This window comes from Leuresthes tenuis, unplaced genomic scaffold, assembly GCF_036924035.1.
Source record: "Leuresthes tenuis unplaced genomic scaffold, fLeuTen1.0.hap1 SCAF_10, whole genome shotgun sequence".
In the NCBI taxonomy this organism is placed as follows: domain Eukaryota; kingdom Metazoa; phylum Chordata; class Actinopteri; order Atheriniformes; family Atherinopsidae; genus Leuresthes; species Leuresthes tenuis.
This window is the reverse complement of record NW_027325364.1, coordinates 6,565,220-6,576,256: the sequence shown is the minus strand read 5'-3', so window position 1 is coordinate 6,576,256 and position 11,037 is coordinate 6,565,220. Positions and strand designations below refer to the sequence as shown.

General features: G+C 38.0%; 2 protein-coding genes across 3 annotated transcripts in view; one reads left to right on the top strand and one right to left on the bottom strand.

The window, feature by feature from the left end:
* Window positions 1-3,218: 3,218 nt before the first annotated feature.
* dctn3 (dynactin 3 (p22)) lies at window positions 3,219-7,039 on the bottom strand. The gene is made up of 7 exons (XM_072393724.1): window positions 6,866-7,039; window positions 5,985-6,069; window positions 5,465-5,551; window positions 5,223-5,306; window positions 4,286-4,344; window positions 4,130-4,189; window positions 3,219-3,898 (listed from the first exon to the last, which is right to left on the bottom strand). Exons 1-7 carry the CDS (start codon window positions 6,965-6,967, stop codon window positions 3,812-3,814), a joined length of 564 nt encoding a protein of 187 aa, XP_072249825.1. The 5' UTR covers window positions 6,968-7,039; the 3' UTR covers window positions 3,219-3,811.
* A 213-nt stretch (window positions 7,040-7,252) lies between these two features.
* Window positions 7,253-11,037, top strand: part of atg5 (ATG5 autophagy related 5 homolog (S. cerevisiae)) — a 29,834-nt gene continuing 26,049 nt past the window's right edge. Inside the window, exons 1-5 of one of the 2 annotated variants that reach the window (XM_072393722.1) lie at window positions 7,253-7,359; window positions 7,781-7,966; window positions 8,738-8,865; window positions 9,642-9,720; window positions 10,334-10,496. In XM_072393722.1, coding sequence (XP_072249823.1) covers window positions 7,859-7,966; window positions 8,738-8,865; window positions 9,642-9,720; window positions 10,334-10,496 — 478 coding nt within the window. In that variant the 5' untranslated portion in view covers window positions 7,253-7,359; window positions 7,781-7,858. The remainder of the gene's footprint in view (window positions 7,360-7,780; window positions 7,967-8,737; window positions 8,866-9,641; window positions 9,721-10,333; window positions 10,497-11,037) is intronic. The other variant, XM_072393723.1, reaches the window with a different exon arrangement.

Below are 11,037 nucleotides of genomic sequence, written 5' to 3'. Positions count from 1 at the left end.
CAGATATCACGGCTACTGCACAGGACACAGTTGCGAGCACTCTGCCTTGCCTTGCCAATAGGAGATGAGAGAAATTACAGCATATAACGTATAAAACACAACAAGATTCAGTAGAAACCGTTTATTCATGTTATGCACGTGATTTATGAATACTCGCTCCAATTATGGGAAGCGCGGATGGGTTTTGCGGATTTGGCACAAACACACAGCCGTTGCGCAAGGCTTTATACAGCCTGTTGATATCTTAAGGACCTAACTGGTCACACCTGGGAGTAAATGTCATGTAGAGATTGATTTTACGTGACATTACAGCCGAACATATAGCTTCCATCCACAAACCAACGTGGGAGAGCCCGAAGACGCATGTGCCAGACGCACATAGGCATGCGTAAAACCAATTTTGACCACTTCATGCTGTTTATTTGCTTTCCTTTAGTTAATTTTCGTTTCTTTTGGATTCTTGTGCGTGTTATGGAGCCGTTTCGGTCCATGTTTGTAAGCCTTTTTTTCCTGGATTAAATTTTCGGAAGTTGAAACAAGTGGCATTGGAGTGTGTGATTGAAAACCACCACGGTCTGCTTCTCCTCCTCCAGTTGCCCAGACTTTGTGTTTTTAATAACGCTTATCTGTAAATATGTGTTAAACATGTAAATTGCATGAACAGAAAAAAGGGACTCACTTGTTGAGTAACGCACATTTCCTTAAACGGAAAGCCTTGTGGGAATGCTGGGACGTTTGCATGTCGGAATAACGGGATGTCGGAATGGCGGGATGTCGGAATGGCGGGATGTCGGAATGGCGGGATGTCGGAATGGTGGGATGTCGGAATAGCGGGATTTCGGAATATCGGGATTTCGGAATGGGTGATGCCACCCCTTCGAAGCAGAGATCAGAGGCCTCTTTTGCCCCATTATTTCTCCTTTTCAAGTTTGAAAATAAACTCTGATCGTACAAGAAATACCAAAGCTATCAAAATGGAAAATATTTAGTGCAAGCACATTGATGTTTTATTTTTGGATTTAAAACAGTCATTGTATGGAATTCTAATTTACTCTAGTATAAATAATACTGTACTGGTTGCAGTAATCTATTCTTAAAGTAAAGTTTTTAAAAAAGAAAGAAAGGATACCTCGACACAAAAACACAATACTTTTTGTACCCCTCATTACCTGGACTACTGAAACAATTATGTAGAAATGGTTTTAAGTCCGACTCAGTAAAGACATTGTTAGTCCTGCTTCACTTGGATAATTGGGCTAAAAAGATATCCCAATCCACGTTTAGATTTTTATTTAGGTTGTTCTTCAGGCTAGAAATTACATTGTAGGTGAAATAAACTTTGAATCCCAAATTGCTTTCATTTAAAACTTAGTGAACTGTCTTTCACTAAGTTCATGTAAAAGCTGCAATTATCTTAAATTACAGTCACATTTTGTAAGTATTTCATGTGGAGTTACAATATGCAGATATTACATATCATTTTATTGTATAAATTTACTAAAGATTTGTTTTTAAAACTACCAGGTTGCATATGGGTACAAAAAGGCAAAGTTTTGTCCAAGTTTTCAGTCCAAAAAAGATAATTCAAGTATTTTCAAATACAGAAAAGAATAAATGTCCCCAGTAGTGAACCAGATGATGCATATAAGGGAACAAATGCTGATGAGAATAAAATGGGCAGCAGAGTCCATTCCTGGTGATAAAGCACACTTTAGCATGCTTATGTCCTCTTTCGTTTGTTTCCCAGTGCAGATAAGCATTAAAACAAGATGACTGTTTTTTTAATTACAAAGTAAACCTCATACACAATTTGTATATACATTCATATATTTAAATGTTAGTATAATGTTACTTTTATCACCAAGTTCTGTAATTTATGAAGGCAAGAAAAAGGCACACAAGTAAAAAGATGTTGCTGCCACAGGTTGCTCACAAACACCCTTGTGAACTGATATTTTTATCTTCGAAACTTGTAACAAGGAATTGAGACAGAATTATCTTCATTATCTTCTATGTCTTCATAAAGGATGATCTGCTGTTTCCTATGCTAAATGAGAAAATAAAGAAAGCACTGATGCTCCTTTCACAGCATTCAGAGAATTTAAATAGCTCTTATAATGGCTAATGCTTAGATACTTTGGGGTAATTTCATTCAGCTAAGTAACCGTCCTGTGCAGGAAAATGGATGGTAAATGGAAGATAAATAGTACAACTAATAGTTCAAAATCAATGGAAACAAACTGCTATATTGTAGACATATCAACAAAGTTATCATTCCTATCTATACAGTATTTATAATGCTGTACTGTATATTCTGAATAACTTAAGATTGTTATCCTTCTAGAAAAGACCTTAAATTGTGTGGTCTTCTGTGTGATGTTAACTGAATGTAATATGGCTCCTCGGGCCACAATGTACAAAATCACATTTGTTTTGTTTACAGTTTAAGGTGAATTCCTCCCAGTGGCTGAGAGGTTTCATTTGTCGACACTCTGCATTTCTTGGTGGAGGAGATCCTGAGTTGCAAACACACTTTAACCTGTAGCCACAGCATTAAAGCAGTTTTTAATGTTTTTTTTAAATCATCTTTTGCAGAAGTATCAGAACCAGTGACTTAAAGAAACTGAACAAACATATAATGAAGCCTGCCACTAGTCCAGAGCTGGTTGGAGAAAGACAAATGTTGCACTGGCTGTTAATTCCATTACGCAAAAATTCTCTTCATCACATATCAATTAAACAACAGACCGTCTTCAGTCAGAGCCTTCATCAGCTTTGCTGCAATAAGCACCAGAGCACAGTAATAACCTTTTACATTCAGTGATCCTTCAGAATGAAATGCATGATCTTCCTGGCTCTTTATTTAGAACTTTATTTTTTTCTGGTGGTAAATACTAGATTCTTTTTATTTATTTACATTGCACCCATCTGAGGTCCCCTTGTACAGAAGCCGAGAACGGCCGTACATTCTTCTTTCTTTTATGCACTGTTATCTTGTGATAACGACTTATTATCATGTTATAACAAAGATTGTTTTCTTGTGAAAACGAAATAATTAACTTGTTATCACGGAAAACAATCTTTGTTATCTCGAGATAACAGTGCATAAAACAATAAATAAAAATAAAAAAACCACGGCCCATTCTCGGCGTCCGTACCCTTGGGATTGATGAAGTGTTATTAGATTAAATTATTAAAACAAAAGGACAAAAGACATCAGAATCAAAGAAAAAATATTTATTAACTGCGTTCATGCTGTTTATGAAATTAAACACACTGAACATTTTAAAACCACAGAGTCTGAGGTTTTCTATGTTATAGAAGGAGGTACTCAGCGAGAAAATGTAAAGCTTTGAAGGTGAGTCGAAGGTATGTCTGTAAATAAGGAAACAGCAGGATAACAAGTCATTTGACTGGCTTGTAGTGTTGGGTTGGAATGCATCATAAGTAAAGTTATTAATATGAAATGATGAAAAAAAGCTCTATTGTTTTTTGGATTAAATACTTCCAGATTACTTTATGCTTTGTATAAATAATAGACATACTGATAGAGTTTGGGCACCATCATCATCATCATCTGGGAGACCTGTAATGTTAACTACAATAGAGGAAGAGAGACAATTGTTGTCCTCATACCTCATTCAGTGAAGCTATCACATATCAATAAGCAATCAAAAAGAAATGGGGGAATGCTGCAATGCTTGTGTCATTCTTTCTAGAAGCTACAGAATGTGGCACATCTGATTAGGAGCTCCCACCGAAGTGCAGTCTTCATCATCATCCTTATTTAAAGTGTATGGGTTGACAGTAACTACTCTACAGGCCGTATTCCTTTTGCCTCCTCCATCTTTCTCAGCGTCTCATCCCAGTGGGTGAACTGCTTGGACAACAGGAACATCTGCCAATCAGAGGTCAGATGTCAAGGTGTGGTGAGGTGTGCCATCAACAATTTGTTTTCAATATACATCTATGGAATATTTTTCACAAGAAGTAACACAGAATGATGTGAAATTTGTAAAGGCACGAAAAGACTATTCATGTCTGGTCATAGATTTTATTACTTAAACACACACAAATATATATATATATATATATATATATATATAAAAAACATATAATTAAACATTACCATTTTGTTGTATTCCTCAAATAGTTTCTTCACTTCTTGTGACTGAACCTCAGTTTGATCCTGATAGATAAAGAAAATAATAAACGAAGAAATTAAGCCAATAATAATTGAAAACCTCAAAGAAATATAGATGGTGAGAGGAAGAGAACAGGCTACCTGCTCTTTGATGTGAATCTGTGACAGACGCTGCAGCTTGGTTGCGTGTTCAGGTACATCTGTGAAGGTAGAGCAAAGACCCGTCAAAAATGCCTGGTGGGGTCCATATACAAGGGGTGCAAAAGTACAGGTAACCCACAGTACGGTCCATAACTCGGTCTTTGGGCCACGGATTCGGTTCAGTTTTGGGCGTAAAGATTTTCTTCCAAAATTCTCTTTATTTTGCTTGTCAGCAAAAACTGTAAACATACCAGTATCACTGGTGTACTGAATAATATAACACTTTTCTTTCAAGTTAACAGTTATTAAACACAACTTAGAAATGGTAAAATTAAAATTCTGACCCAGAAATTCCAACATTCGTGTACAACTTGAACGCACCATTAGTTGCAGCACACAAACGCTGCCCTCTCAATGCGCTCTGCAATGTAAAATTAGTCTAACTAACGGAACATTACTCCACTGTTAGACTCTGTTAGCCTGGCCGTCCAGACCAGAGACCAGCCCCTTAAAGGCCAGGTGATCACCTTAGACCGTTGTGCTCTGTCATAAGCCTCTCGTTTGCAAGTTTTGCCAGGCACACAGCTGTCCTACTGGGGTAGGCTGCTACTGTCGGGGAGTGCTGTAGCAATATGGGGTGAGATGGGGGGATGGGTAGTCTGCAAAAATGTTATGGTAGGTGGCAAGTACCTACAATGTGCCAACATTGTAAAAAAGCCCAGGATATATGTTTTCTCTGCAGAATACTGCACTATAACATGATGAGCAATGTTACTACATGTCACTGTTTTTAATGTTATGACTGTTACAGTGTTTATCTAATTACTACAGGCTAAAAACACTGGATATCAAACATGTAATGAGTTAATAGGAGTTCCTTTCTCCTTTGCTATCAGTGATTTTATTTTCATGTTTTATTTTTCATGCAGAATCAAACCTCTGATATAGGTGCTGTCCAACAGGGGCTGCAAGCTGTTGACCTGCTCCAGCAAAGCAGCCTGAGAGAGCAAGAAGTCCTCCTCTGCGCAGACAAAAAATACACAAAGTGTTTATAAACACATTTGAATATCATGAGTATAATTCTATTGACTTCACATAACCTTTGATGACATACATGTGTTTGCATTGAAGAATAATGTTACTTTCAATTTGATTTATGCAGTGTTCTCTGGTCCTTACCAGCAAGGATGAACTCCAGTTTCATGGCATCTGGCACAGTGATGTGGTCGGTGAACTGAGGGTCCAGGTACTTCATCAAGTCCTCAACTGCACCACGCATCAAAGAAGATATAAATACAATAAAAACTATTTAACAAACAATTAAAATCTATTTGAAAAATAGATGCACATGCACACGATACCTGTTCTTTGATAATCATTTGCAAACATTGACATTTTTTATTTTTAGTCATTTTACTTAAATGAGAATAGTTAATGACATAACTTAAATGACATAAAACTACAGCACACATCACCTGGTAGCTCTGACACTTTCATTACACTTTACTCCTCTTTCTCATTCTACTTCCATTAAACATTTACATTAAATTTATAACAATAGAAAGATTAAAGGCCAAATGTGATGTCTGAACAACAGCATCAATGTAAAGCAATAACTATTGGGATAAATATGAAAAAATGCACAATTCAAGTTTTAATGTATATATTTTGTGAGGGCTAACACTAAAGAGTGACTCACTTTTCTTGTGTAGGATCTTCACTCTTTCTCTCTTGTTGGCTGTGTTGGTCAGACCTGCTTGAATTCTGGCCAAAGACTCGGCAGACTACAGGACAAAATTCACAGATTAATTAAGTTCATGTTAGTATTAACAAATGCATCAAACAAAAGTCAAATTAGAAAGCATTATCATAGCAGAGTAGAGTTTTTTTTTAGAGTTTTTTGTGGTTCTATGTCTAACATCAAACAAAATAAGTGCCCAAGTTCTCCTACAGCAAAAGGAAAGAGGGTGTGTTTTTTTTAATAGGTGCATTTTCTTTTTTTCATGTTTGGTAGAAGCAATACTTTTGAGAACTTTGTGATACAACATCTACCAGAAAACTGCCCAGCATCAATGGCTCTTTGTAAATCAAAAGTATTTCTCACATCACATGCTCTAATGAGACACCCCTTATGGCGACTAATACTGTCGTTACTATCATATCAGATCCCTGCGCTGTAGACCTTTTATCCAATTTCCTACACTTCCTATACTATAAAGAGGGACTTGGTTTATCTGAGTAACAAACGTGACAATTCAATGGTTTTGATAAGATCTCACTCACTCACAAACTTACCCAAATATATGGCTCATTAACAAATAACCAACTAGCTACTTTATAATGCTAAGTACAAGCCAAATAGCTAACAATGTAACAACTAGACAAACTGGAAATTGTTATTAGCTGAGATCTAGGTTAATGTCCGTCATAGATTATGTTAATACCGATTTTGAATTAAACATTTCCGAAAACAAAAAGGGCGTTCACTCGCATCCATCGTTTACTACGCTAGGCTAATTGCTAGCTAGCTATTGGTTTCCTTTAAAAGCATCCACGTATGAGGAGATATTATGAACATACCTTAATAGGTTTTCCACTTTTGTTTTTTCTCTCGCCGTATATTCGGTTTTCCAGCGCCTGAAGACGCATTTCAAGACTGCCCGTCTCAAATTTATTTTCCATTTTTAAGCTAACTATGAACAAAACAGATGCCCAGCAGCTTTTACGTATTTACAAGTCGCGTCGCATATTGATGACGCCACGCAACGTTGTTTCCCAAGTGTTCCCATTACGTTTCTCGGGAAAAAAAACTCACGATCCATAAACTTTTGAAAAACCATAGATATTGCATTCATTTATTTTAATTCAACGTGCCAGTAATTATAGATAAAGATATGTAACAGTATTTGTATAACTTTATAGTAATTGCAGTAAGTGATTTTGTCGCAAGAGGTCGCTGAATTGCGGTGACTATCAGCTGTTTTCCGGTATACAGTGACAGCAGACGGAATGACAACATACCAACAGAAAGGGCCCTTCTTCCATTCAGGCTGACTACAAAACATCGACAAAAAGTATGGTGTTCGCGCCTAACACTCTGTTCTTGCACAAGAGATATTTATTCGTAGGAAATATTAACAACAACCGACAATCAATAACATTAGTTCTCTCTAAATCATTCTTTGCTAAATTTCCACTTGCTAAGTTAGCGCACCTAGCTTTCAAGCTAACGTCAGTTTTGGCATTACAATTGCGTAGTTTGACAGGCGTGGAGTGATTTTGGAAGTCCAGCAGGAAAGCTGCTCCCTTTATGACTTAGAACATACTCCACTGACAGTTTGATACAGATATATCGGCCTTACCTAAAGTTTTGTTACTTGAATCAAGGTTTTGCTAGCTAATGTTGCACTGCTCATTTCATTGAAGTATTTCAGGTGATGTGATTCAGAAAGTTGTATTATTACTTGAGTGACTGTTCTGCTCTGGGTCTGGCAGCAGGGAGCTGTTCGCTTTTGGATTTAAGCCTCTGTGTTTGGAGGAATTTATTCTTTATGTGCCGTGGGGAGCAGCAGCATGGCAGATGACAAGGACGTATTGAGAGACGTCTGGTTTGGCCGGATACCCACCAGCTTCACATTGAACCCGGATGAGGTTACTGAAAGGGAGGCAGAGCCCTACTATGTGAGTAGAGCCGTTTCTCTCTCGTATAACGTAGCTAAGAACCAGGAGCCCTTCCTCACTTTTGGCTCCTGAGCCCCGACAGCTCCACATAACATTAGAATGAAAGGAAATTGCAGAAACACCAATTGTCTCTATTTCACAAGAATTAAAACTAATAATTTCCTGCTATCACTGAGGTATAGATTGATGGATATTCTGCAAGGGAGACCATTAAGTCACATTATTGTTTATGTACACTTCTTATCATTCTAATTGCTCACTTTTACAAATTGGCCAAAGACTAAAGTGCTTACCATGTGAAGCTTTTAACCTTCTTATAAAGATGGGGGAAGTCTTAATCAAGGTGTCTTGTTGTCCACATTTAAATTTAGATTCAGTAACAGAGTCTAGATTCTTACTGTTTTCATAGCAGTGCCACATTGCTGACATTCACCATATTTCATGCACATGGTACATGTTGCACATGGGGACTGCAAGCACCCATCTGCTGGGGCTGACTTTGTCTCTCCAGTGGTGATTACAGTTTCTGATAACTTCCTCTACCACAGTGAATTAAAGAATAAAAACACATTTCCTGGTGGTGAATATGTTTCTTGCTCTTTCTTGGCTTTCTTTACTTGTTAACATTTACAGGGTGTGTCACAAGAATGCAGATATACACTGGAAAGTATCTGCATATTTGTGCGTGTCAAAGAAATTCCAAATGGACACTCGGCAGCTCAGACTGTTTTAACAATGTGTCTCTCCCCCTTGTCCTCTTGACTTTATCAGCTGCTGCTACCGAGGGTGAGCTACCTGCCTCTGGTTACAGACAAGGTGAAAAAACACTTCCACAAAGTGATGAGGGCAGAGGACGTGGAAGAGATGTGGTTCGAGTATGAAGGGACGCCACTAAAATGGTGAGAGAGTAATTGCTAGAGGAGCAGATTTAGTGAGTAGTCAAGGGGGTGAAGGGAGTGATTAATTTCATGGTGACTTAATAAGACATTTCTTAAGCTAAAATACTTTTAGGTTGACCCAGCCGGTCCTTCCAACTAATAATGTCAGCTAACAGTATAGTCTGGAAGTTTGTGCAGTGTTGTGTATGGAAGGTCTCAGTGTGGGGGTCATTATTTAAAGAAAAGCTATTCTCATTTCCTTAAACTAAAATCTTATTACAATCTGTTCTTTGAAAGAAAATCTTCAGTATCTTGCCTCATGTGATCCATCCGTCTACTGTACGAAAAGTGCACTGACACTTCCATCATTTGTTCTCAGCTGTAAAAGAAGTTATGTTAACAGGGGATTTGCCCCTTTTTGCTACTTTTCTGTGAGCGGCAGAACAAATTACTGCCACAGGATGTCACTATTGCAACCCAGCGATTGAATGTAAAGAACTCGCTACCATTTGAAAACACATTGGTGAAAATGAAAAGTTGTTGATAGCAGTTTAACCATAAGTTGTGTTAATGAATATTTACTGGTTTTTGTTCCTCAGATACAAATATTTGCTGCCTTTCTTTTTTTTTTTACAATTACAGTAAAGTTTCTTGATTTCATGATTTTTTTTTTCTTAGTGATGATAAAACATTTAAGGAATGGGAGTTCTCTATTCACTATGATGTTTAACTGATCGCAGTCCAAAAAAGCTATTCCCTATGAATATTATTTTCTATTTGTATTTGCTGGATTAAAGGCACTATCCGATTGGAGTTTTGTTTGACCTCCATGCTTCAAACACTGTCTTACCCTGGAGCATCACTGTGCACTTTAAGGTAAGAACCAATAGTATATGTATGGAAATACAGATTACATAGGACTTTCACTCACTGTGCAGCTTTGTTGAGCTATTACTCCTTTTCTGCATAGTTTAGATGTTACACATTTACTAATTTGGTTCTGGGAAACTCTGTTAAACAGGCTGTTAAATGCTAAGTCAGGGATGTTCTAAGTCGGTCCTCGAGGGCCGCTGTCCTGCAGGTTTTAGATGTTTGCCTGCTTCCTTGCTTCAATTCGGATGAAATGGATCTCTTCAAAAGATTGTTAAGTTCTGCACAAGCCTGCTAATGATGTATTGATCTGAATCAGGTATGTTGAAGCAGAGAAACATCTAAAACTTGCAGGTCAGCGGCTCTCGAGGACTGGATGTGGACATCCCTGGACTAAGTGGTGAAGAAAAAGGACTACTTTCCAGCTAAATAGCCAGATATTCTAACGAAACAGAGAGTGACTTTACAATACCAGCTGGATGCAGCTATGACACCAAATGAATGATAACATTGATTTGTGCAAATTGACTCTCTTGTTGATTTCTTTTTACTCGGGTAGCCAACATGAATGATCTATTCGAGCTTTTGAATAAAATATGTGGGTGTGAATGGGTGCCAGAATTTTCCAGATCGTGACCTGCTCCACTGCCCGTCCAACTCTGTGATAGAGGCCCACTTCATGTCCAGCATCAAAGAGGCAGATGCCCTGAAGCACAAGAGCCAAGTTGTCAACGACATGCAGAAGAAAGACCACAAACAGCTGTGGATGGGCCTGCAGAATGGTGAGACACACACGTACACAAAGAAGAAAGACCACAGGCAGCTGTTGAGGATGTGGCACAAAATCCTATTGTCATAAATTCACTCATTAACTGTCTGATCCATACATGTTGTCTCCCTGTAACTCATCCACCTACACACACATGCATGCTGTGAGGACTTATCTGTATATTATCTTCTGTTACACACACATGCTTTTTGTTTGAAAAGATTCAATCGTTTCTGTGTGGCGTGTTTTCACAGACAGTGAATGCATCCAAACAGATTCCGGGATGTTCTTATACACACACTCATAAACTAAAGTCCATTTGCAATCTCTGATGTCACAACTTCTCCAACTGAAACACGCACCAGTTTCCCCTCCATTTCCACCCACATACACAGACAGATTACTCTAACAAGGCTGTATGTTGTGATTGTGGCGCTTCTCATCGGTGAAGCTGGGTTGTTGGGCTAATGCACTGCGAACATTCGATGTGGGAGTTGTTGCAGAGATGTATGGGAGTACATTCCTGTGTGGGAGTGTGTTTAAAAATTGTAATC

Excerpts from the sequence above, each read along its gene's own strand:
- dctn3 (XM_072393724.1), bottom strand. The coding sequence starts at position 6,967 with ATGGAAAATAAATTTGAGACGGGCAGTCTTGAAATGCGTCTTCAGGCG. Across the intron at positions 4,345-5,222 it reads GGACAGCACCTATATCAGAG|ATGTACCTGAACACGCAACC; the intron begins GTTTGATTCTGC and ends CTACCTTCACAG. Across the intron at positions 3,899-4,129 it reads TTGAGGAATACAACAAAATG|ATGTTCCTGTTGTCCAAGCA; the intron begins GTAATGTTTAAT and ends TCTGATTGGCAG.